A 27,264-nucleotide genomic window follows, 5' to 3' on the forward strand; every position below is an offset into this window, starting at 1 on the left:
TGACAACTGCCTCTTGGTCCAAGTATAGGTTTCGCATTACCACAATAAAATGTTCTGGGATTCCCATTCTTCTCAGAGTTAGCCATAGCTTGTTGTGATGCACACAGTCAAAGGCCTTTGCATAGTCAATGAAGCACAGATAGACATTCTTCTGGTACTCGCTGCTTTCTGCCAAGATCCATTATTAGCTATAATATCCCTAGTACCATGACCTCTTTTAAATCCAGCCTGCACATCTGGCAGTTCTCTATTGACATAATTTTCCAAATGTTTTTGGATAATTTTCAGCAGAATCTTGCTTGTATGTGATATCAATGGTAGTGTTCGAAAATTTCCACACTCTGTTGGGTCACCTTTCTTTGGAATGGGAACAAATATTGATCTTTTCCAGTCAGATGGCCAGCTGGCTGTCCTCCAGATTTCTTGGCAAAACTTAATGAACACATCCAGGGCAGTGTCTGTTTGTTGAAATAAATCAATCGGTATGCTGTCAACTCCTGGAGACTTGTTTTTTGCCAATTTCTTCAGAGCAACTTGAATTTCTTCCTTCATCACCATAGGCTCTTGCTCATATGTTATTTCATGAAATTCCTCTGTGTCAGCCAATTCCAACTATCCTTAAGTATTGCCATCCATGGCTTGAATTTCTTTTTCAACTCCTTCAGCTTAAGAAATGCTGAGTGAGTTTGGCCCTTTTGATTTTCTGACTCCAGCTCTCTGCACATTTCATTATAGTGTCTTGCTTTGTCGTCCCGAGCTGCCTTTTGAAATTTTCTGTTCAGTTCTTTAATTTCTTTATTTCTTCCTTTAGCTTTGGCTTCTAGGCGCTCTAATGTAATACTCAGAGTCTCATCTGACATCCATGTTGGTCTTTTCTTCTTCTTCAGCCTTTGTAATGATCTTTTGCATTCTTCATGGAGGATTTTCTTTATATCCTCCCAGAGCTCCTTTGGTCTCTTCTCATTTGTGTTCAAGGCCTCAGTCCTGTTCCTGAGATGGTTTTGAAATTCGAGTGGGACAGACCTAAGGTCAAATCTTGGTTCCCATGGACTTGATTTAATTTTCTTCAACTTCAGCTTGAACTTGCATATGAGTAGTTGGTGGTCTGTCCCACAATCAGCACCCGGCCTGGTTTTCACTGCTGATATTGAGCCTTTCATAATATTCTGATATTATAGATTTAATTTCTTCTGATTCTGTGTGACGTCACATCTGTCATTAATTACTTGAGTTATTAGTGTATTCCCCTTCCCTTCTTTTTAAATTTTGCCAATTTTATTGACTTTTTTTTGAAAACCAGCTCCAAATTTTGATCATTTCAATTGTTTTTTTGTTTCCTATTTCATTGATTTCAGCTCTTGTTCTTAAAATTTCCTTTATTCTAGAAATGGTGGGGTTAGATTATTGTTCTTTTTCTATTTGATGAAGATATTGAGGTAGATTATAAGCTTTCCTTCTTTCTTGGTTATTTTATGGTTTTGCCTATTGCTATAAATGGGCCCCTGAGGACTGCCTTAGCTGCATCCCAGAAGTTTTTGAATGTTGTATTTTCATTATAATTTGTTTTGAGGAAATTTTTTAATTAATTCTTTATTTATTCTATAACCCAATCATGTTTTAGAAGGATGTTATTTAGCTTACACATTGGTGACTTTATGAGCTTTATCCTCTTGTCGTTAATTTTTAGTTTTATGTCATTGTGGTCTGAGAAGGTACATTGTATAATTTCAATATTTTTTAATTTGTTGAAGCTTGTTTTGTGCTCTAGTATGTGATCAATTCTGGAAAATATGCCATGTGCACTTAAGAAGAAAGAGAATTGACTTTTAGTTGAGTGTAGTACTTGGAATACACCCACAAGGTCAAGTTGGCTGAATGTATAATTTAGATCTCTTGCATCTTTGTTAAATTTCTTTTGAATTGACCTATCTTTTGATAGTGGTGTGTTAAAGTCTCCTGCCACTATTTATTTTGGTGCTATTTCTTTCTTCAATCCTGTTAATAGTTGTTTTATGTATTTAGCACGTCTATCATTTGGTGCATAGACCAATGTTATATTCTTGAGATATTGTTCCTTTAATCATTATATAGTGAGTGCCCTTCCTTATCTTTTATGACAGTTTTCATTCCAAAATATGTTTTTATTAGAGAGTTTTTTTGCCACTCCTGCTTTTTTGTGGATTCTATTTATTTGGTATATTTTTTTCAAGGCTTTGATTTTGAGTCTATCTTTGTCTTCATTTCTTAGATATGTCTGTTATAGACAACATATTGATGGACTTTGTTTTTTTATCCCTTCTTCTATTCTTTTTCTCTTGATTGGTGAATTTACTCCATTGACATTAAATGTCGTATTGACAGGTTTTATTGTTTTGATTTTGCAACATTTAGTGTTTCTTTTTTTGTTGCTGTTTCTTGTTATTATGGTCCATCCATTTTTCTTTGGTGTCTCTATGCAATGAACTTTCCTTAAAAATTCTTATGTATTTGGTTTTGTTTTCACAAATTCCTTAAGTTCCTTCTTTTCTGCAAAGGATGTGATTTTTTGTTCCTATTTGATGGAGAGCTTTACTGAGTACAGGATCATTATTTTCTTTCAAGTTACTGTATATGTCATCCCATTGTCTTCTTGGTCACATGGTTTCTGCTGAAAAATTAGAAGTTACTCCAATTGCTTTTCCTCTGTAGATGACTGTTTTTTTGTGCTTCTTTCAGTATCCTAGCCTTATCTTTTATTTTGGAGAATTTGACTCTGATATGTCTTGATGTTTTCCTTTTTGAGTCAAGTCTAGTTGGTGCTTGATGAGCTTCTTTAATGTGGATTACCTTATTCTTCATAATACATGGGAAGTTTTCTTCTAGTACCTCTTCTGCAATTTGCTCAGTGATTTTCCTATCCATCCCATATTCTGGAATTCCAATCATATGTGTATTATTATGTTTGATGTCATCCTACATGATTCTAATTTTTTTTTATTTTCTTTATTTCTCGTCTCTGATTTTTCTTCTCGTTTGTTTCCATTGATGTTCTTGCCTTCCAGCTTCCTGAGTCTCTGCTTGTTCTCTTCTGTTCTACTTACTTGGCTTTCAAGCATGTTAACACTTCTGCAATTTCAGTCTTAATATTCTGGATTGTATTTTCATGCATGTCTGTTATTTTCAGTATTGTGTTGATTGTACCCTCTCTATCTTGTGACGGCTTTTTTATACTATTGTTGTTGTTGTTATGTACTTTGATTTGATTGTGACTCATAGTGACCCTATATACAAAAGCCCTAAACCCTACTCTATCCTGTACCAAGCTCACTGTCTCTGACACACCTACTCCCATTACCCCAATTACTGAATTGATCCATGTCATAAAGGGTCTTCCACTCTTGCACTGTCCCTCCACCCTCTCAAACATGATGTCCCTCTCTCCAAGGACTGGTCCCTCAACATGCTCAGAGTATGTCAGATGAAGCTTCAGAATCCTTGCCTCCAAGGAGATGCTTGGCTTCACTCTCTCCAGGCCGAACTAGTTTGTTCTCCTAGCAGTCCATGGTATATTCAATACTCCTCTCAAGAACCATAGCTCATAGACATCAACTCTCCTATCATCCCTCATCATTGTCCAGCTTTCTGATGCATACCAAGTAACTGCAAAGACCATGGCCTATATCAGGCACACCTCAGTCTCCAAACTGACACCGTTGCTCTTTAGTACTTTGGAGAGGTCTCTAACAGCAGACTTTCCTAATGCAATTTGTCTTTTCATTTCCTGGCTGCTGATACCAAGAGTGTTGATTGTAGAGCCAAGCAAACTGAAGCTGTCAACAATCTCAATCTCTTCACCATCCATCATGATGCTCCCAGTTGGTCCTGTGGTGAGAATCTTTGTTTTCTTGATGTTGAGCCTCAATTCGTATTGAAGGCTGCAGTCCTTGACCTTCTGCAACAAGTGCTTCAGGTCCTCCTCAGTTTTAGCAAGCAGGGTTGTGTCATCTGCATAATGCAGACTGTTGATGAGTCTACTTCCAATCATGATGTCACACTCACAGAGCCCAGCCTCCTGGATAATCTGCTCTGCATATAGATTGAAAAGATAAGGAGACAGGACATATCCTTGATGCAAACCCTTCCCAATTTTGAACCACGAAGTGTTTCCTTGCTCTCTTCTGATGACTGTCTCCTGGTCTAAGTATAGGTTTCACGTAAGCACAATCAAGTGTTCTGGGATTCTCATTCTTCAGAGTCAGCCACAGTTTGTTGTGGCCCCACAGTCAAAAGCCTTTGCATAGTTAATGAAACACATTGCTCTGGTACTCTCTTTACACCACAGGTCTCACATATTTATTGAAAAACTGGCTGCATAAAAATCACATGTGCTCAATGGGTGATCAGATTGCCACATAATTTTAAAGGTGATATGGCTGGTCAACTGAACATAGTACAATTGTAATGAGCAGAGGATCATTATGAGTGCTGCTATCATGCGTGCGACTCCTTAGAGACCCGGCTTGGTTCTTTTCCAATGTCTTCTCTTGAAGTTGTACCTGATTTTATTGCCAGTTTTTATTCTAATCCACTGAGGATGGCTCTGCTTTTGTTTCTTGGCCAGAAACCTCTTGATCCTGAAAGTCTTATGAGAAGACATAATGAAGACAAAACAGAGCCATACAATAAATGATGGTGGAGGAAAAGAAAGAGGAAAGTGAGTTGTCATGATTTTTTAAGTTCTAGTACCTCTTTTCGGAAGCAGGAATGGTATCCACTTCCTAAACAGCATGTCTCTGGAAACTTTATGAACTTTGAGAAATGATGATAATTACAGAAAGACTTCAAGTCTTTTGTTCATAGGGTTGCATGAGTCACCTTCGACTAGGTGGCAATTAACAAAAACATCAACAAGCACCTCTTTACCTATAGTTTCAATTCTTTCTTCCATCTTTTGCATTTTCTTTCACAGTTGTTCAAGTTCCTCCTCATCAGTATATTTCTTCTGGCTCTGTGTCTCGGGACTATGTTCTTTTTTAGTGATTTCCAATGTTTCTTCCATCATTTGCACTTTCTTCCATAGCTGTTCAAATAACTCTCCATCAATAGAACCTGTAGGTTATTCCTTTTATTTGTTGGTTCCATTGTTTCTTCCATCACCTGTACTTTCATTTGTAGCTATTTTAATCTTTCTCTATCAACATGTATCATCTACCTTCTTGAGTCTGGGGTGTTCATGAGGTCTGCAATATTCTCCACTTTTCTTGGAAAAGGCTGAGTTTGTTTTGTCACAGTGTTTGAAGCTGCCTGCTGCTTTCTTGACATGCAAAGCTTTTCTTGATAAATGTTTCAATTGCATCTGTGTAAGTTGTTGTTGGTTCTTATCTTTATGACATATCTTATCTTTATGACATTAGTTTCCAAGTTAAAATGTTTAATGTATGGGGTGAGCCTTTCACTCTATTCAAAGTTCTTTCTGGGAAAATTTGCCTTTCTTCAAATCCTTGAGAAAGATATGCAGAACAGATCATCTGGGAGATGGGCTCTATGAGGACAAGTGTGGTATCTGGATTGGAGGAAGACTCATCAACAGTCTTCGTTATGCAGATGACACAACCCTGATTGCTGAAACTGAGGAGGATCTGAAGTGCTTGCTGCAGAAGGGCAAGGACTGAAGGTTTCAATATGGATTGAAGCTCAACATCAAGAAAATAGAGTTTTTCACCACTGGACCAATGGAAAGTATCATGATATACAGTGAAGAGATTGAGATTATTAACAGCTTTAGTTTGCTTGGATCTACAAGTCAACACTTTTGGTACAAGAAGACCCTGGATGAGATGGATTGATTCAGTCACTGGGTTAATGAGGATAGTTGTGGCAGAGACAATAAGGTTGGCACAGGATAGAGCAGAGTTCAGTGCTTTTGTACACAGGGTTGCTATGAGTTGCAAGCAACTCGATGGCACACAACAATAAAGTCCTTGAGGTTCTCTCTGTTCTGCACTTCAGTCCTGTAGGAATTTTGCCTTAATGTAGTCCCTTGTTGTCAACTCTATTGTCCTCTTTTGTGTATGAAATGGTTGAATGGTGTGAGACCATATGCTGGACTCAAGCTGTTTCTCATGTGCCTTTTTTCCTGAAGCTTAATGTCTACCTTTGTCTCTGGAGTGGCAGGAGAGCAGAGATCAGAGCTTCCAGCTCAAGCAACCTGCATGCAGGAGTTGGAGGGTATCTCAAGTCAGTCCTCTCTCTTGCAGAAAGCTGAGAAAGTCTTTTCTCTGCTTGTAGATCTGTGTTCCAAAGTCTCTTGTCCTGTTTGGCCCCTGGGATGGCCCCACAGCAGTTGAGGCAAGGATCCCTGAATGGATGGACCCATATCCCCAAGGAAGACTCAGTCCCATCTCCCCACAAACAACGAAGAGTGCTCACTCTCATCACAGAACCTTACCTCTCTCATCTTGATTGCCCTTTAATATTCTTACAAATCCTTAATCAGCAGCATGATTCCCTGAAAAAATGTCTATTTCATTATTTTATCTATTCTACACCTTCTGAATGAACTGTATTTACAAACTATACATCAGAAGATAAAGCATCAGAGAAGTGGATAATTTCCTAACAGCCCTCAGTCAGCAGTACATGGGGGAATGACACCCAGTTCATCTGACGTTGAATGCAGTGAAACCCTCGAGTTAATATCTCCAAGTCTTGTAGGGTGACTGAACCCAGAAGTCCTATGGCCACTTGCCAGGTATTGCCTGATGGATGATTATTCATTTATTTCACTAATGAGTTAGTTAAAGGCTAGTTCTATAATTTTCTTTATAAATTTTATCATATTTTTAAATGAGCACATTAAAATTTGCTTTAGTAAATGTTTATCTAAATGAGGAATGCAAGTGAATCACTTGAACCTTAAGAATATCTATTCCTCTTTCATTTTGCTTTTAAATTTATCTTTGCTAGAACATGTGCAAGTGTGAACAGTTTTAAGAAAACATATCAGAACGAATATGCTAATCACACCAGCTCTAAATATAAAAATGAACTCTGTTACATCACAAAAATGTCCCCGTGAAAAAGGACAATTCTCCAAAGTTTTAATTAGCCAAGTATAGCAGCAGGCTAACCAATTCTGACATTCTTTTCCCTGGATATAACAACACCAACCAACAAAGCAAAATAATAACAAAAAACACACAAGCATCTACAATACCCAAACATGCTAAGTTTAAAAGCCAACTACGGGGCTTCTGTATGAGAGAATCTGAAATGGTGGTGGTAAGGAAGAGAGAAAGACACAGGATTTCCACCCCCCGCCCCATACAATTCTCTACTTTTACAGCTAAATATGCTTTAAACGTTTAAGGATTTCAAGAAAGCTCTTTGGCTGTTTCCCCATATGTACTGACTGCCCCAAGGTTGGAGTTGTTACCTCTTTGCTCCTGCTGGGTCTCTTCCAACCTAATGCTCTTTTGATTGTAACGCCATGACAAGGCTCAGTATTTCAAAGTTTGAGTGTTTCTAAGAGCCTTGAAATATTTGTTCTGTAAATACTTTGAAAGGTGCTTCATTAATGCTTTGATCCATTCAAAAAGTATTTACTGAGACCAACTACCCTCAGCGTCCACTCACTCACCAATAGGAAAGGTGAAATCTCATGTGCAGAGTACCTGCCACCACATCTCTCTCCACCTCACCCTGGGTCTTTCTTCTTCCTTCTCCTGCTCTGCGTCCTCTCACACTTTTGCCCTTTGCCCAGCCTGCTTCCCGCCTCTCAGAATGCACCTAGCCCCCTTCCCCTTGATGAACTCCCATTTCTGCTTCAAGATGTTACTCAATTTTTGCCTTCCTTAAGTTTAATCTCATTTTCTGTTAGGAGCTCCATAGTATATTCATTATTCATGTCCCCTCTTTAAAAGAAAGCTTCATTTTATGAGGTCTTTTCTTCTTTGACCATTTGATTGTATTTTGGTGAAGGCTTACACAGCAAATTATTTTCCTACTCAACAACTCATATACAAATTGCCCCAAGACATAGGTTGCTATCCCTGAAATACGTCATCACTCTCCCCATCTCCATTCTGCCATCCCTGTTTCCATTGCTACTGTTTCTCTGTCCTTCCTTGCCTTCTCCTATTCCTGCTGGGGACATATTTTCTGTCTGGTCTCATACAGTTGATTGTTTTAAGGAGCACTTTTCTAACAGGGGCCATTATTTCTTTTACAAGCCAATCTATTATTTGGTTGAAAGTTGGCCTCCAGAAATGGCTTCTGCTCTCAGTTAAGAGTGTATTAGGGTGATGAGGAGCTAGATGTTCCTCCAAACTATATCAGTCTGGTGATTCTGGTCTTTATGAATGTGAAGTTTGTTCCATATTTTCCTCTTCTATCTGGTCCCTTCTACTGTGTCCTTGGCCAGAGTCATGGTAGCTGGTTCTGGTCTCATGTTGGAGGAGCTGAGATTTGTGTGAAGCATTAGTCATGTGGGCGAATTGCTTCCTGGAATCTTTGGTTTTCTTTCTCTCTCCTTGGCTCCAGATAGGATGAGGCCAGTAGTTGTATGTTACCAGTCTTTCTTGAGGGTCAGGAATAGGGTTGGAAATTGCTCTATTAACTGTCATCTTCCCAGGTGGATCCATGGACTCCTGGGAAGTGTGGGGCTGTGGTGGTCTTTCTCTCCTAGCATGGTGCTAACCCAAAATAGACACTCCACAGATTTCAGCCAAATGAACGAGTATGCCAGTGGACAGCATCCCAACTTCAGATCAATGAAACCTCAAAAAGATTCAGACACTTTGAGTTAAAAAAGGCTTTGTGTTAGCTTGAGAGATAATAGGTTTGCACCCAAACCATGAATTATAGGAAACAAAAAGAACACATAAAAGAGCGAGAAAAAGTGTCAAAACAAAACAAATAGATTAAACATATTGGTAGATTCTAAGAAAACAGAAGACAACAATGGAACCCAGGGGTGTCGGGGATCAGAATATTTTGAGGTGCGTTTCAAAGCAAGTAATAGGCAATGATCAGATCCACAGATAGAATTGCCACCCTAAGCCAGCTCTCTCTAGAGTTATCGACAAGAATTAACGGCTTGAGGGCAGGGGTGTGGGGAAGATGAGCATCTAGGGGCAAGAAAAGATAAAACTAGATTGGTGTTTGAGGAGAGACATTTATAAGGAGTCCAAAAGGCAAGGCTGTCGGTGGTATTGTTAGGTGCCATCAAGTCAAGCAGGACTCACAGCAGTCCTATGAACAATGGATCTGAACCTTGTCCGATCCTATGCCATCCTCATCGTCTCTGACGTACTCATGCCCATCATTGCTGCGGTCACTGTATTGATCCACCTAGCTGAGAGTCTTCCTCTCTTTCACTGACTCTCCACTTTCCCAAGTCTGATATTGCTCTCTAAGAAATAACCTCTCCTAGTAACATGTCCAAAGTGTGAGAGATGAAGCTTTGTTATTTTTGCCTCTAAGGAGCACTCTGGCTGTACCTTGTCCAAGACATATCTGTTTGTTCTTTTGGCAGTCCGTGGGATCTTCAGCACTCTTTTCCAACACTGCAGCCTAAAGGCATCAAATTCTATAAAAAAGGACATAAATGTCTGCCAGTTGGTATTCGTCCAGCAGCGAGAGGACAAAATAATATCTCAAGGAGAGTAGCAGGCAGTTCCGTCAGTGTAGGCCTGAAGGAGAAGAGCATTAGGAAGCTACTCTGAAGGGTGGCTGGGAAATCCTTAGACTGGTACATTTGGGGAACTGTTACAATTTTAACTGTATCCCTTAATAAGATTTGTTGAGTTCCTGACCCCTGGTACCTGTGAATGCAATCTTGTTTGGTGATGTTATCAGCTAACATGAGGTCATACTGGAGTAAGGTGGGTCCTAACCCAATGAGTGGTATCCTTTAAAAGAGGAGGAGACACAGTGAAGAACACCATGTGATGTAGACGCAAGACAAAGAAGGCCTGGGGCTACCAGAAGCTGGACAAGACAAGAAAGGACTTTTCCCCAGAGTGTTCTGAGAGAATAGAGCGCTGTGGAAGCCTAGGATTTACAACCTCCAGAATTGTGAGACAGTAAACTTCTGTTCTTATAAACAATCCAACTTATAATACTTTGTTGCAGGAGCCCCAGGAAAGAAATACAGGGACACAATAGAAGAACAAAAGAGGGAAAAGATCCTGTAGAGATTGGGACACTTCAGACAGCTTTGGAGTAGCCAGCAGACAGTTTCCCTTTGGTGTGGGGACACAGTGAAGACAGAGCCCAGAGCCAGGCCTCAGAGAAGATGCGATGAATGAGGCTGTCTCCTATTTTTAGAAACTTTGGAGGCAATTCCACAACTTTTCTCAATAACTCATTTCAGTTTTTAACATCTCTTTGTGCCAAAGGATTCCTCTTTCTGTCCAAAATGGCAAGGCCTCCCTGTAAGTACATTTTCCTCTCATTCTTTCCTGAGCCAAGATGAAGAGTGAGGGGGTGTGGTCACTATTTCCTGTTGTGCATCCATCCCACACTTGAGGTCCATGCCCATTCCATTCTCAGCCTTGTCCTCTCCAGGGCAAATACTTGCAGGTTATTTAAGGTTTTCTCCTGGGTCTGAGGCTTCAGGCCTTTAATCATCTCTGCTGCTCTTCTCTGTTCTCTTTCTTTAGTGCTGCTTTGGCCACTGGGCACCAAGAGGAGCATTCAAGGAGGCAAAATACCTAGTAGGGGCTTTAGAACCAGACAGACCTGAATACACAATACAAGTTTCTCTAATAAACTAGGTATCTGGTCTTGGGCAAGTTGTATAATCTCTGAGTCTCAGTTTTCTCATTTGTAAAATGGACTATCTGGAGAGTAGTGCTAATTAAAACTAATGTATGTTCAATGCTTGAAAGCACTCAATGGATGATGATTGCCATTGTTAACACAGCATAACAGTACATCTAAGCATTGGGCTACTAACTGAAAGGTGGGTGGTTTGAACCCACCCAGAAGCAGCTTAGAAGAAAGACTTGGCCCCGCAACCATGAAGTTCTGGAGAAGTTCTACCCTGAAACCTATGGGGGCAGCCATGAGTTGGAATTAACTGCAGAGCAATTGATTTGGTTCTGGTTTTAATATGAGTATGGTTGAAACAATGCTGATGACTTTGGGAATCCTACCTTTCTAACTAAGCACATTTCTAAGTAATACTCTCATAAGCTGGCTTAAGAACCACTTCTTCGTTCAGATGGAAATTTTTGCTATCTTTGATGGCTGCAAAAATGACAAAATACTACTCAACTAGAGTAGGGGAGCTCTGGTGGTCTAGTGGTAAGGAGCTGCACTGCAATCCCAAAGGCACAGGGTTCAAATCCACGAGCTGTTCCAAGTAAGAAAGAATAGGAAATCTCCTCCCTTGTGATAATTTTCTGAAAACCCACTGGAGGGTCAGCTGTGAGTTGGTTTCAGCACAGCAGCAACAACAACACCTCAGATACAGCACAACTAAGAGCACGACTAGGAGACTGTGCTGAGAGAAACAAGTCTTTATCTTCTACAAAAACAAAGCTGCATTATATATCAGACAGTTCCATTGCAAAGGGACTTGAGTAATGATTTTCTGTATCTTTAAAACTCTCAAACTGACTGAACACTATCATTGACATTGCTTTAATTGGAAAAGACTAATAAAACTCCCATTGCAGATAAACTCATTCCAATCAACTCCATAATATCTTCTTTTCATAACCTTTAAATGCTACAGCGGATCTCAAGTAAATAAAAAAAACAGCAATGAAAGTGCTCTGAGAGAACATGTCATATGCTGTGTTTATTTTCTTGTGGGGGATGAGGTCTATTTTTCTAGGATAAGCCTTTATTATATAAAAAAATAAAAATAGTATATACAATTTTATAAAGACCCAAATCACAAGTAATCCTAAAGTGTATCTTATCAAGTAAACTAAAGATATTGCCATGTACTCTATAACTGTAGCACGCTATCTAAGATTTGCTAGCTTAGTAGTAAGGAGTTGTGCTGCCAACCCAAAGGCAAGCAGTTCAAATCCACCAGCTGTTCTGTAGGAGAAAGATGGGCAATATCCTCCCATGTCTTTACAGTCTCTAAAACCTGCTGGAGTTAGTTCTGGCTTAATGGTGTATAACAACAATAACAACATATCAAGAAGACAAAAATCCTCACCAAAGGATCAACAGCCAACACTGTGTTGTTGTTGTTGTTGTTGTGTGCCATCGAGTCAACTGCAACTCTTAGCAACCCTATATATAACAGCCCAAACCTTGCTCTATCCCCATTACCCCAGTCACTAACTCAGTCTACCTCATAGAGGGTCTTCCTCTCCTGTGCTATCCCTCCACCCTCCCAAGCATGACATCCCTCTACAAGGATTGGTCCTGCCTTGCAACATGTCCACAGTATATCAGATGAAGCTTCAGAATTCTTGCCTCCAAGGAACAGCCTTGCTTCGCCCTCTCTAGGATGAACTTGTTTGTTCTGCTAGCAGTCCATGGTATGTTCAAAACTCTTCTCCAGCACCACAGCTCATAGGCATCAATTCTCCTTCTATCATCCCTAATTGTTGCCCAGATTTCTGATGCATATCAAGTAATTGCAAAGACTATGTCCTGTATCAGGTGCACATTAGTCTCCAGACTGACATTGTTGCTCTTCAGTACTTTGGAGAGGTCTCTGACAACAGACTTTCCCAATGCAATTTGTCTTTTAATTTCCTGGCTGCTGGTACCTAGAGTATTGATTGTAGAGCCAAGCAAACTGAAGCTGTCAACAATCTCAATCTCTTCACCACCTGTCATGATGCTGCCAATCGGCTCAGTGGTGAGAATCTTTGTTTTCTTGATGTTGAGCTTACTGTCCATATTGAAGCCTGCAGTTCTTGACCCTCTGCAGAAAATTCTGCTAGATGGTGAAAAGATTGAAGCTATCAATGATTTCATCTTGCTTGGATCAATTATCAATACCTGTGGAATCAGCAGTCAGGAAACCAGGAGATGTATTGCACTGGGCAAGTCTGCTGTCAGGGATCTCTCCAAAATACTGAAGAGCAATAATGTCAATTTGAGGACAAAGGTACACTTGATTCACGGTCATGGACTTCTTAATAATTTGCTATGTATCAGAGAGCTGACAGTGAACAAAGACGACAGAAGAATAATTGATGCCTTTGAGTTGTGGTTCTAAAGACGTGTACAAACAGATATGTTCTGGAAAGTGTGTGGCCAGAGTGGTCCTTGGAGGCAAGGACGGCAAAGCTTCATCTTCCTTACTTTGGACATGTGGCTAGGAGAGGCTATTCTTGGAAAAGGACATCATACGTGGAAAGATGGAGGGTCAGCAAAGGAGAGGAAGACCCCAACGACATGGATTGACTATGACTTCAGCAATGGGCTCTAGGGTATCAGAATGATGAGGATGGCACAGGACAGGGCAGGGTTCAGGTTGGCTGTTCGTAGGGTCACTATGAGTCATGCTCAACTTGATGGTACCTAACAACAATTGTACTGATATTTTATTGAAATTAATTTTTAAAAATTAAGATAAAAAATATAATGCATTGATAATTTAAGCTTAATGACCAATAGCTACTTATCTGTCCATCTTGGAAAGGCAGAGGTGCACAGGGGAATAAGTGAAAATTATCAGAGGGTCCTGTGAGGGTTTCTGAGTTATGTAACATGGCCACTCTCTGGTGTGAGATTTGTCTTTGTAATAGTAATAATATTAGTGACATTAATCACAACTAACATGGATTGAGAAGGCATTGCTCAATATGTAACAGCCACTCTAATAAGCACTTTAAATTCACTGTTTAATTGGATCTTTCAGATAATCTTAGGAGGTAAATTACTTGTGATAGGCAGAATAGTGGTGCCCTCAAAATGCCTATGTCCTAATTCCTGGAACCGATGGATAAGTTAAGTTAGATGGCCAAGGGGAATTAAGGTAACAGATGGAATTAGGGATGCTAATCAGCTGACTCGGAGATGAAGAGAATATTTTATCTGTCTGTGTAACTACAGGGCCCACTGTAAATGAAAAGAGAGACAGAAGGGAGTGTTAAAGTGATGAGATGTTAGCAAAGCTTGACCAGCCATTGCTGGCTTTGTAGATAGAGGGAAAGGGGTCATGAGTTAAGAAGGGTTGGAAAGCTCTATAGGCTAGAAAATGCAAAGTAATAGATTATCTTCTGCATCCTGTAGAAAAGAATAAAGTCCTGCAGATTTTGTTATTGTTGGTGTGTACCATTAAGTCAGAGCTGCCCCAGAGCTGCCTCTCCAGTAGGTTTTCAGGGGCTGTAAACTGCGGGAAGAGACTGCCCATCTTTCTCCTGTATAGCAGCTGGTACACTGGAACTGCATGAATTCAGGTTGGCAGTACAGCTCCTTACCACTAGGCCACCAGTTGCACATTTTAGTCCAGTGAAATTATTATCAGACTTAGGAGTTTCAATACTGTAAGACAATAAGTCTCATTAAAACACACACCAGAGAGCATCAGCAAATGTGGCTGGTTTAGCCAAACCTCAACAACAAACAAAAACGTTAAGCCACTACAATATGGTAATTTGTTACAGTAGTCTTGTTGTTGAGTACCTTTGAGTTGGACTTGACTCATAGCTGACCCTCCAGTGGGTTTTTAGAGGGAGTAAATCATGAGTGGCATCCACTTCCTAAAAAACATGCCTCTGGAAACTCTATGAACTTTGATAAATGATGATACTTATAGAAAAGCTTCAGGCCTTTTGTTCATAGGGTCACTATGATTCATGCTTGACTCGGCAGCAGTCATCAACAACAAATCACATGAATGTAGCCTGCCTTTCCTCCTCCTACAAAGCAGGTGGTGGTTCTGAACCATGTGCCTTTGGATTGGTAAGTTAGTTCTTTACCACTAAGGCACCAGAGCTCACCGTAATAGTCATAGAGAAAATGAATATAATACTCTCAGGAACTTGACTCATTACTGTCAAGTTGGAACAGACTCATGGCTGACCCTCCATAGGATTTGAGGCTGCTTGCTGCGTGGGAGGAAATGGCCCATCTTTCCTCTGCAGAGCCAGTGGTGAATCCAAACAGGGAGACAGTCTCAGAGCGAGCAGCACCAACTTCCTACCTATGGACTCCCACTGCAGTGCGACTTCCCTGTTTCACAGATCAGCAGGCTGAGGTTTACGGAGAGTAACCTGGTCAAGATCACACATAAGTAGGATATGACAACCTCAGGATTTTCACTGCGACGTCTGATGATAGGACTCCACTCTTGGGGCTGGTGCCACTCGCACCCTTAATTGTTCAGCAACTGCTTCAACATAAAAAGTAAAAATCTGCCACCATCCCTAACAGTGTATGGCATTCCAGGATGGATCTAATTGTTAGAATTGATGGCCTTATTTAGTCTTTTAGGGAGCTCTGGTGTCCTGGTATGTAAGGGGTTGCACGGGCAACACAAACACAAGTGGTTCAAATCCATTAACTACTCCAAGGAAGAATCTCCTCCAAGCATCTCCTCCCATGTAATTTACAGCCTCTGAAAACCTGCTGGAGGGTCAGCTATGAGTCAGTACCGACTTGACAACATATAACAACATTTGGTCTTTTGAGCTACTTTCATGATTTATCATACAACATAATCTCACTCCTCTGCAGGTAAATACTCACTTTTAAGGTCAATGGTCATGGCTTCCAAAGTCATCTTTGGGTGAGACCATCCTAGATGCTCTGTCCTTTCTTAGAAACATGGTTACAAGTTCCAACACCTGGTCGCTTTCCCCCTCCTGGAATGTTTCCAGACTGTCAACACCCACTTGAGGACCCTGCCAGTTCCTACCTTCCTTTGAATCTGTGTACTTTGATTTTCTTCCATGAGGTTATCTCACTGACCTCAATCCCTCTGAACTTTATTATACACTACATCTTGAGCTCTTTGATGGAAATATTTCTAGAAACCAGGAAATAAATAAATACTGATAGCTTTTGGGTTATCTGGCCGAAAGATTTGAAAACATCGCTTAGCTTTCAAGTTGCCTTTTGATACTCTCACAAACCGATTTGGCTCTTTGTTGATGTGAATAATACCTTTCTTATTCTAGCCTGGCAGGGGTTAGAAGAAAGAGCCTCATAAGCAAAAGCCACGGACCGATGAGAAGGGGTAACTTTATAGGAAATCTCAAGGTACAACAGGTGTCTGGACATTTCTGCTGTCTCTTTCTGATGTGCATGGGGGAATTGGGAGGGAAAAGAAGAAAATAAATGAAAAATTGTGATTTCATCATAGCATTTAAAATACGGTGACTCTTTAGGACAGGGAGAGCTTGCACACAAATATTAATAACAGCCTGCTAAAATCTTTGATCAACCACAGCTTTACAGATGATGAATGTTGCTGCTCCCTTATTTCTGCAAATAATCAAGGGCTGACTGTAAACAAATAGTCCAGCCAAGAAAACCTAGTCTTCTGCAGTTGCATAATAATGAGAGCCTAGTGGGGGACAAAAAATATCCACCCATTTTTCATTCATTTTCCTCTAGTGTCTTTCTCATGCAGGAGGAGGCAGGGTGCTGGCAAAAGCTTTTTTTTGTTTGTTTGTTGGGATTTTTTTTTTGTGGGCTGGTACATAAACAGCCAAGTAGTTAGGTAAGCTTCATGTCAGAACTGACATGAAGAGTCAAAGGCACTTCCACATGAAGAAATACATTTGGGTATTGGAACAAAAGTAGGTGATGCCACAACTAACCTCACCTGGGGATTCTCTGAGTCTCAAGTATTTAAAAAAATTCATTTGATATATTGAGTGAAACAGGTGCAGATCATCTGAATGTCCAGGGACCCATGAGTGGTATCTTTCTTTTGGGGGGGGTATCAGGAATTAGATGTTACTGCTGTGTGCCTTCAAATAGGGACTGACCCACAGTTGATCTGCCCGTGGGTTTTCAGAGGCAGTTAATTACATGAGAAGAGATTTCCCGTCCTTCTCCTGCAGAACAGCTGGTGGATTCAAACTGTGTGCCTTTTGGATTGCAATGCAATTTCAATCACTTAGAATCGCTGATATATTGAGGGAAACAGGTGCAGATCGTCATAGAGTAGGGCAGGTATCTTTTGGGGTACTGAGAATTAGATGAGAGAAGGCAACACCAATGAATGCAAGGCACAGAGTGGAGACTCCAGTGGCATGAAACTCAAGGTCTGTTGTTGTACCTGGACTGTATGTATGTTAGCTGTTGTTGACTATCAAGTTGCAACCAGTCTATAGCTGACCCTCTAGTGAATTTTCAAAGGCAGTAAATCACACACTTTGCCTATCTTTTGCCCTTGCAACAGCTGTTGGATTCAAACTGCGTGCCTTTGGGTTGACACTGTAGCTCCATATCACTAGGCTATTAAAGATCCTTCCTGTATCCTTTGTTGTTGTTATATGCCATTGAGTTACCTGCAACTCATAGTGACCCTGTGTACAATAGTTCTGAACCCTGCCCTATCCTGAGCCAGTCTCACTGAAATGGAAATACCTAATCCCATGGAAATGGAAATACACCTAATCCCATTGCCCCAGGTATCATGTCAATCCATCTCATCCGGGGTCTTCCTCTCCTATGCTACCCTTCTAAGCATGATGTCCTTCTCCAAGGACTGATCCCTCCTGGCCACATGCCCAAAGTAAGTGAGATTGAGCTTCAAAATCCTTGCCTCCAAGGAGAAAATTGGTTTCACCCTCTCTAAGACAGACCTTTTCATTTTCCTAGTGGTCCATGGTCTGTTCATTACTCTTCTCCAGCACCACAATTCAAACACATTAATTCTTCTGACATCATTAACCATAGTCCATCTCTCTGATGCATAGCAAGTAATTGCTATCATGGCCTGCATCAGGTGCACCTTAGTCCCTAGACTGATACCATTGCTCTTCAGCATTTTGGCGAGGTCTCTGATGGCAGACTCTCCCCAGTGTAATTCATCTTTCCTGACTCCTTTAGGGAAGTAAAATAAAGTCCTGTAACACTGGACTACCTCACTGAGCTTTAGGAAAGAATTACTTAGAATAGCTCACTTTTAGATTAAAAAATTTAAAAATCTTATCTAAATGGTCATGCAACTTCAGTATATACCACAGATATTCGGGAGAGGGGCTTTCCTTTTCAAATGTCCATGATTTGAGTTTAACATCTATTTCACATCCAATAGAACATCATTACTCACTTAAACGAGTAATCATGTTCGTTTAAATGAGTAATGGTGTTCTATTACTCACTTAAACTTGGAAGCAGGAGTGGCATCCACTTCCTAAACAACATGCCTCTGGAAACTCTATGATCTTTGATAAATGATGATAGTTATAGAAAGGCTTCAGGCCTTTTGTTCATAGGGTCACTATGAGTCATGCTCAACTCAACGGCAATCAACAACATCTCATTTAAACCGAAAGAGGTACACAGTAGGTAAGGGAGAGTGGACATGAATGAAGAAAGGGTAACCTCTTCCTCAGGGACCAACTCACCCCACTCTCCACAACCTCAGCCAGTAAGTCCTACGAGTCCATGTTGCTCACAGCATCTGCCTACATGTCTCCATTACTCCTGTCCTCTCTGCCTGTTATAATTTCACTGGGCTCTGTGACCCCCCCTACTGCCATCTTGCCTCTCGCATGAACTTAGTAGCCTTTGGGTTTAGAATCTCTGGTATTCAGATTCCAAATCTCTGCCTCCTGCACAAGCACTGGAGCTAAAGACAGGAATTCCCTCTACAGCTCTGGTCCTGTGGCTGGATGGTGTGCAGAGCTGTGTGGACCTCCACCCAGTGAGAGATCTGATGTACGTTGGAGTCTCATTAGTACATGGTCCTCCAACTTTTCAGTTTAAAGAGCTGGTCAGTGGAACAAGGACCTTATGGTAACTGAATGTCACTTGCTAGTCTTTTAAGAGCATTTAATTAACATAAAGACTTGCTTTCTTTATGGTTTTTACTCAATGATGTTTGAAAAACACAAATACTTATCTACTAGGTGCCATGATCATACAGGCTCTCTCATTAAATACTTAAGTGCAACCTTGCAAGATTTTCAGAAGAGGAAGCAAAGGCTTAGAGAGATTAAGTAACTCATCAAGGTCACACAGCTTGTAAGTGGCAGAGCCAGGTTTTGATGCCAAGTTGGTCCATACGCTGCTGCCTCTTTCTATAAATATCAACTAAGTGTTTAGATATTTGCAAGATGTATTTCCAACCTCTTAAGGACTCAGGCTCCATTACGATGGCTAGGGAACCCCTCACCAGCCGTGCTTAGACCTGGCTACAAGAACACTCATACTCCAGGAGCTTGTTCCTTCCCCTAGGGCTTTCGGGAAAGGTGGCAGCTTCTGGTAGGAATGAAATACTGCTGCGGTCTCTTTGAAAGGCCTAACAGGAAATATCTTGCTTCAGCCTAAACTGCCGAGGGACATATTCAAGTGAATGACACTCCGTGGGTTTGGAATAACATAGCCCTCAAGTGCTCTGAGTTTTTGACTGTCAATAAAACATTTCCATAGTTAGACCTCTCTTTGTAGATACTCAGGGACAGTAACCTTGGAATTGTTGTGTACCATAGAGTAGGAAACGACCCATAGCTGACCCTCCAGCAGGTGTTAAGAAGCAGTTAATGGCACAGGAGGAGATTGCCTATCTTTTTCCTGTGGAACAGCTGGTAGCCTCAAACCAAGTGTCTTCAGGATTGCAGCACAGGTTCTTGCTACTAGGCCACCAGGGCTCCCTATCCAACTATGATGGATAGCAACCCTATGAACAACAGATCTGAGCATTGCCTTCTCCTGCGCCATCCTCACCACTTCTGATATGGCTGAATCCATTGGTACAGTCACTATGTCAATCCATCTTGGTGAAAATCTTCCTCTCTTCCTCTGACTCTTCACCTTTCCCAGCCTGATGTCTTTTTCCAAGGACTGACAACATGCCCATAGTATGTCAGAAGAGGTTTCACTATCCTTGCCTCTAAGGAGAGTAGTCTGGTGGTAATTCCTTCAAGATAAACTTGTCTGTTCTTTTGGCAGTCCATGAGAAATTCAGTACTTTTACCCAACAGGACGATTCACAGGCTTTGGTTCTTTTTTGGTCACTCTTATTCATTGTCCAAGTTTTACATGCATATGAAGCAATTAAAAATATCATGGTTTGGACCAGGCACACCTTAGTCTTTAAAGTGACATCTTTGCTATGTAGTGCTTTGGAGAGGTCCTTGACAACAGATTTTTCCCAATGCAATGTGTCTTTTGATTTCTTGTCTACTGTTACCAAACTCAGACCCTGTAACCAGGCAGCTTTTATGTATGTATAACATGTGAACAAAACCCTTTACATGGACTTAATCTGGATATGTGTCAGAGAACTTGTGTTTTGGTACCTCCAGCTATCTACTGGCACTGATTCTTCCTGGTTGAGGGATAAGCCTCCATTTTCCTCTAGTTAAAACCCTCTTCCCTCATTCTTCAGGTGCACTGCAAACTTTCACTGTAGATTGTCTTTTCTTAATTGAGATTTTAATGAAAGTTTATAGAGAACATGGATTTTCATTCATTCATTGTTGCACATTTTCTTCCCTGTCCACACCCCTCCCCCTCGTTCGCTTTTCTCTTTGAAAAAAAAAAATTATTTCATTGTTATACAGTCCGTCTTCCCCAGTCCACTTTGCTATGCAGCTCTTATTTTGGACTCTTGTCATGCCAATAATACCTAATCATATATTTCTTTTAAAAAGTTCTCTCCTTCATCTGTTTCAATGCAGAGTACATTATTTATCCCCTCTTTTCTTAGTTTCCCCCAAACCCCATTGTCAGTCCTGTTTTATAGCAGTGGCATTATGAAGTATTTGTCCTTTTGTGACTGAGATATTTCACTCAGCATAATCCTCCTCAATTTGCCAGAGGCAGTTCAAGGACACAAGGCCTGTATGGTAGTTCTGGGCCCTGACTTAGCAAGGTTAGCTATTTGGTTTAATGCTCAGTCTGCAGCCACAACGTTGCACTTTTTTTTTAACAAGGATCTCCACATTTTCTTTTTGTACTTAGCTTCACAAAACATATAGCTGGTTCTGTTCCTTGTTGTGGGCACTGAATCAGGGAGAAGAGTCAGACCACATGGGCTAAAAGAAAGGGTAGTAGGTCCTGTGAGCTTTTCTTAGAGACTTAGAAGTCTTCCCCCTGCCCAGAGGGAATCTGTAAAAGTGGATGGAGCTGATGACAGGGTCTCATTTTTAAAATGGAATAGCTATACCTACCCTGGCAGGCTGTTGCTGCTATTGGGTGGGACAGTGTATAAAATACTACCAGAACATCTGAAATACATCAAGTGTTTGCCAAACAAAACCAAGCAAACAATAGTTTCAGCAAACTGAGCTTGGACTTGGCATTGGTAACAAGGTTGGAATCAAATCGGTTCCACTTCTTAATAAGTTGTCTGACATTTGTTAGGTAATTTAGCTTCTCTTAGTTTTAGTTCCTTTGTCTACAAAATGGGAACACTAATATTTACCTTGTAGGGCTGTTTGTTCTAGGATTTAAACTAGTTAATGCGTTTGAAGAACTTAGTTCACCATCTGGCATCCAATAGGAACTGAAAAAAATGATAATTGTTTCTTATTTTGGTTCCCTTATAACATTATTCCTGCCCTTGAAACAATTAAAATAATTTGAGGGATAAAACAGTTTTCCAATAATTTGGGGGAGAAAACCATTAACAAACTCCTGTATACTCCTCAACTTCCTATGTACTATATGATCAACCACATCTAACTGACCTGTATACAGAAACTATTTTATAAAAAATATTTGTGGCATGGTTATGCCAGAGGTACGCGGTTCAAGTCCACCAGATGCTCTGCTGGAGAAGGAGGGGCAATCTCCTCCTGTGCCAGTCAGATCCAATTTGACAGTACACACACACACACACACACACACACACACACACACACTAATAGAATTTTAAAAATACTATTTCTGGGTTATTTTTCCTTCCCTGTTAGTCTGAATACCCCTAAGGCAAAAAACATGTCTTATTTATCCTTGTATACTAGTATATTTATATCTAACACATGCTAGAAGTTCAGCTGAATTAATGGCTTTCTGTTGTTTGTACAAACAATGAGATGATCATGTTCATAACATGCCTATTAACCATTAATAATTAGCATATCAGTGAGGAGAGAGGAGCTAAAAATAGCTTCACCTCTGCTTTTTAAAGACCCTTTCTCTTGCCTCTCACCCTTGACTCATCTTCCTGCATCCCTGGGTCTGGTTCTTGCTCCATTAACAAAGCTATTCCATCAAGAAATGTAATTTCATTCTGTGTAGCCAACCTCTTTCCCTAGCAACAACCTGTGTGGTGGGGCCAATCTCCTGAAATCTCCGTGTAGACTGACCTGTTGCCACTTAGGGATTCACAGTCATCAGAACTGTGACTTTTGACCATGTGGAGATATGGGTTCCTTCAAGGACTTTCCCATAGTGATGAATATTCTCCTCAGAAAAAGAAAATTTAATGTTTATGTGAAATTTCAGGTTCTTCTCAAGAGTCTGTGAAATCTTTGGACCCCAGGCTAAGAATTCTGGTTAGAAAAGGAACTGCTGATAGCTGTGCTTCTTGCCACCAGAGCTCTTTTTACAACATAGAAGAACCTTGAAAACATCATGCCGAGTAGAAGAAGTCAGACCCAAAAAAAAATAAAATAAAAAAAAGAAGTCAGACCCAAAGGGGCAAATATTATATGATTCTACTTAGATGAAATGTCTACCGTAGGCAAGAGAGAAAAGAGTATAGAGACCAAGCTTTATTAGCAATTGGCAGAGCTCAGTGGGAAAGAGGGTAAAGGAGGACTCAGGTTATAGGACCCTGAGCCTCTGCTAAGGCTGATGGGAAACTTTGGAGCAATATGATAAAGAGCACTAACGTCATTAAAGTAGATGTGTGAAGAATGTAAAAATAGTAAATGATTTGTTACACTTATATCTACAGAGAGAAAGAGGAGAGAGAGACTATGATTTCTTACAATAGTTCAGAGAATTAAATGAGGACTTTAAAGGATTCAAGTTTCTTGATAAATTCTAGCTCTGGCTAGTCATACGTGCTAGTTAAAACTAAACTAAACAAAACAATACAGCTCCCTAGATTTAACCTCGGGGCCATGCCTGCGGGAGCCTGCCTGGTTTTAAATGGTAATGGCTTCCAGCCAAGCAGTGACTACTCTTTCGAGAACCCAAGTTCAGCCTAGTGAAACGAAGCCTTGTTTGATAATATCGTTTACATTTCCAAATCCTGGGTATCAAGCTTTCTTCCTATCCCTTGTGGCCCTTCCTAAGTTTAGCCGCTGGTGTAATGGGGTAACCATGGCAACAAGCACCTGCCTATTTCAAACCATCTCCAATGCTAAATAAGGAAGTCTGCAGAAAATGGCTGCTCGCCTGCCTCTCTGTGGTCACACTGGGCACTCCAGGGTATTTTCCAACAGGGGCAAGGTAGAAACTGTGGGGACTCACTGTTATTAATAGAAAGTGTCTTGTGACCTTGTGAAGCAGGAGCCACTTAACCCCATAGCATTTCCATGCACTAGGCTAGGCCAGGGGCCAACGCACCAATCCAAGTGAACACACCTCACAGGTGGCCACATCACCATGGCCTCAACCAGGTGAAAAGTGGGGCACTACACGAGCAGAGCAGTCTGGTTAACAAGATTGGGGACTGAGAAGGGAGGGTTGTAACTCAGGGCACAGTGCATCCGTTCTTACTTGCATTAAATGCATAGTGTTGATCACCCCACCCCCCAAAAGCTTTCTTTTTCTATCTGTAGTTATGCTTTGTTGTTGTTGTTATGTACTGTCAGTTGCCTGTGACTCATAGAGACCCTATATACAGCAGCCCTGAAGCCTGCCCTGCTCTGAGCCAGTCTCACTGACTCTAGCACACCTACCCCTATTGCCCTAGTTACTGTGTCAATCATCTTATCCAGGGTCTTCCTCCCCTGAACTGTCCCTCCACCCTTCCAAGCATGATGTCCTTCTCCAAGGACTGGTCCCTCTTGGCCACATGTCCAAAGTTTATGACATGGAGCTTCAAAGGGCCAGAGAGGCGTGATTGTCCTGGAGAGGATGAAACCTAACTGCTCCTTGGAGGCAAGGATTCTGTGGATAACTGACAACTGCTCTGTCTGCATCATGTTAGGACCTGTATCTTGACTGCTAGAGCAGTGGATAAGCCTCTCTCCTCCCGCTCCTTTGCCCTTTACAGACAAGAGATGCTTTCCTCCCTCACACCCCAGGAGGCGGCCGGCCAGTCTTATCCAATGACTTACTCTTCCCTAGCATGTCCTGTGTTCTCTTGCACCTTTGTATCATTTTCTGCCCAGTTTCTTCAGCCTGAACTGCCTTTCCCCTCTTCTGCAGCCTGCCAAATGCACACTTGTTTGCTCTGTCATCCCTGTGTTGGGACATTCTTGCCTTTGGAAAACCCTCAAGGCTAAGTTCCATGGCTTGTTTTGTGTTACCATTAAAAGAAAACAAAACCAAAACCAGTTGCCATGTGGTTGAAATCAACTCATGGTTGACTCAATGTGTGTCAGTGTAGAACTGGGTCCCAAAGGGTTTTCAATAGCTGAGTTTTTGGACACAGACCACCAACCCTCTCCTCGGGGGGTGGGGGTGGGCTTGGAGTGAACTTGAACTTCAGATTTTCAGTTAGCAGCTTAGAGCTTGATCACTGGAACCACCCAAGGTCTTGGGTGTTCCTACCAATAGCTCATTGCCATTGAGTTCTGCCTCAGGTGAACCTCCACCCATTTCCGTGGCTACATATCACACTGGGAGGAGATGGTTCATCTTTTCCCGTTGGAGCTCCTGGAGAGGTATAGTCTTTCGGGTAAGCAACAAAACTGACCAGGGCTATATTACCAGAGCTCACTTCTATTTACACCACTTTTTCACAAATCATGCATTTTTGCTTTCCAGTCTGTCACCACCCCTCATCTCTGACTCCCTCACACATCTCTATCCCAGGCCCCTCTACAGCTGGGTCTGGGAGACGGTAGGTTTTCACCGGGTACTGTTGTATGAATCAGTGAATTATTTCAGCAGGCATATGTGTGGCGTCTTAACAGGCAGCGATGCGTGAGCATGTATAAGGGTACGATGTGAGAAAGAATGACTGAAAAATCTGTGGAATGGTGGAAATATAAGAATATTAATGGAATAAGCGTACACAAGAGAATGAGAAGGATTGTGAGATGGCAATCATTTGATTTGCAAACCTGCTAACTTAGTAGCTATAAAGACTGACATGGTATGTAGGAACTGTTTGAAACTCACTGCCACAGAATCAGTACTGACTCACAGGTGACCTTCCACCTGATTTTTTGCAGTTGTAAATTCCATGGGAGGAAATTGCCCATCTTTCTCCTGGGGGAGCGACTGGTGGATCTGAATGCCAGAGAAGGTTACTGGCACAACTGTCTATGGAGTACAACACAGGGGCCCCTTCATAGGGTTCAGCAGGTGTGTCTGGTCTGCATGAGAGAGGATGGGAAGGAATGTGTCTGTGGTGGAAAGTCACTGCAAGTCCTGTTGTGAACTCTCGAGTTGGAGCTGACCCATAGCTGACCCTCCAGTAGGTTTTCAGAGGTAGTAAATTGCACAGAATGAGACTGTCCATCTTTGTCGCATGGAGCAGATGGTGGATTTGAACCGCATACCCCTGGGATGACAGGGTAATTCCTTACCACTAGAGTTGATTTGACTGCTAGCTAGATCTCAGTGCTAGTTTCTGACCTCCACTGTCTGTTCCCCAAAAGACTTTCCTATTCTTGGTTAACCTCCAGTCTGTGAAGTCAGGAGAAAAGGGAATAAAAGAAAACAAGGGAAGTCTTAAGTTGTTGTTGTGTACCATTGAGTCAAGAACTGATGCTGGACTTTCAGTAAATGTTTTCAGGTCACTTCCTGACCTTTGCTTTGAAGAGAACCTTCAAAGTCTCCTTCAGTACCATTTACAGCCTCTGAAAACTCTCTAGAGGGTCAGCTGCGCTCAAGATCAAAGACCAAGACTAAATTATTTTCCTTCCATCCTACCTGACTGGGTAAAGGCACCTCAACAAGGAAAGAGAAAGGTTAGGAATTAACCAAAAGAGAAGAAAAAGGAAGAAGGAAAAGGTAACTGAAATATTAGCAGTAGCAGGGAGGTGGTAAGCCTGTTAGGACTCGGTTCTCCCAAGAACCTGCCCTCCAGCAACAAGGGTTTTGCTTTGTTTGTAAATGACTCATTTTCCTGTTTCATTTTTTTGGCCTGGCCTGCAGATTTCACAGAGGGTGCCTAGGCCTAGGGTGGACCCAGATGGGTTCTTTGTCTTCTCTTCAGCTCTCAGGGGAAGTAGAGGGGCCTCCCTCCTGGTTTCACTGGCTCTGGAGGAGTTGCTGTCTGCCTCCCTGTCTTTTGGGATGGGGAGAGGTTAAGGGTCTCCAGGAAGCCCCTTCTAACTCTTCACATCTCTCTTAGGAGAGTTGTAGGGGAAAGGATGGACAAGTGGAGCATTTCCAGAAAGCAGAGGGGGTTTCCAGTGAGCTAAGGGCAAACCAGCCTCCAGGCGGCTTCCCCACATCTCCCTTTCCCGCCCTCAACCCCAGCCTCTGCGTGGCATCTTTGGGGAGGAAGAGGCTGCCAGGCTGTGGCAGGTTTCTGACACTTTTTTTCTTCTTCTTGGAAATGAAAACCCTTCTTCTGGCAATGTGGTCCTTGCCATGAGAACAGGTGGGCCTTGGCCAGGCCAGGCTGGATGGCAGCTGAAGAGGACAGAGCAGCCAGGCCTGCAGGGGCCATGGCCTCTTACCTGCTGTTGAACTTTTCAGGCTGTTTCTCTCTCATCATGTGGAATCTGTGTGCAATTGATGCATCCTGAAAAGGCAAGAGAAGACAGGAAAGCCTGGGTTAGTGGCCAGGACTTCCGGACCAGGACCCCATCTCACAGATGAGAACACTAAGGTATAGACAGAGGCCAATCTACATGTCCAAGGTTGCAAGCTAATGGCATGAACACTGAGAGCCCAGGTCAGATTGCTCCAGAGGCCTTATGATGCTCTTTCTAGACCTGGAGAGTGAGAAACAGGTAGATCAGAGCTGAGTGAAGGACAGTGTGGGTCTTGAGAAGAGAGGCAGGGCTCTGTGAGCATAGCACAGCAGGCTGGGGGCGGGGGGGCTGTGAAGTTTTGGAAATGCCTTGTCATAATAAGTCTTTTCTTTTAAAAAAA

At 41.7% G+C, this 27,264-nt stretch overlaps 2 protein-coding genes across 4 annotated transcripts in view; both read right to left on the reverse strand.

Moving 5' to 3' along the window:
* Positions 1-27,264, reverse strand: part of DGKG (diacylglycerol kinase, gamma 90kDa) — a 281,772-nt gene that overhangs the window by 116,469 nt on the left and 138,039 nt on the right. For all 3 annotated transcript variants that reach the window (XM_006884101.1, XM_006884102.1, XM_006884100.1), the window contains one exon: positions 26,847-26,911. In XM_006884101.1, the coding sequence (XP_006884163.1) occupies positions 26,847-26,911 (65 nt within the window). The remainder of the gene's footprint in view (positions 1-26,846; positions 26,912-27,264) is intronic.
* LOC102871313 (60S ribosomal protein L39-like) lies at positions 4,487-4,636 on the reverse strand. Its single transcript, XM_006884099.1, has one exon. It carries the CDS (start codon positions 4,634-4,636, stop codon positions 4,487-4,489), a length of 150 nt encoding a protein of 49 aa, XP_006884161.1.

The sequence above is a fragment of the Elephantulus edwardii genome, unplaced genomic scaffold, assembly GCF_000299155.1.
Source record: "Elephantulus edwardii isolate Elephantulus edwardi_28Jun2011 unplaced genomic scaffold, EleEdw1.0 scaffold00031, whole genome shotgun sequence".
Taxonomy (NCBI): Eukaryota; Metazoa; Chordata; class Mammalia; order Macroscelidea; family Macroscelididae; genus Elephantulus; species Elephantulus edwardii.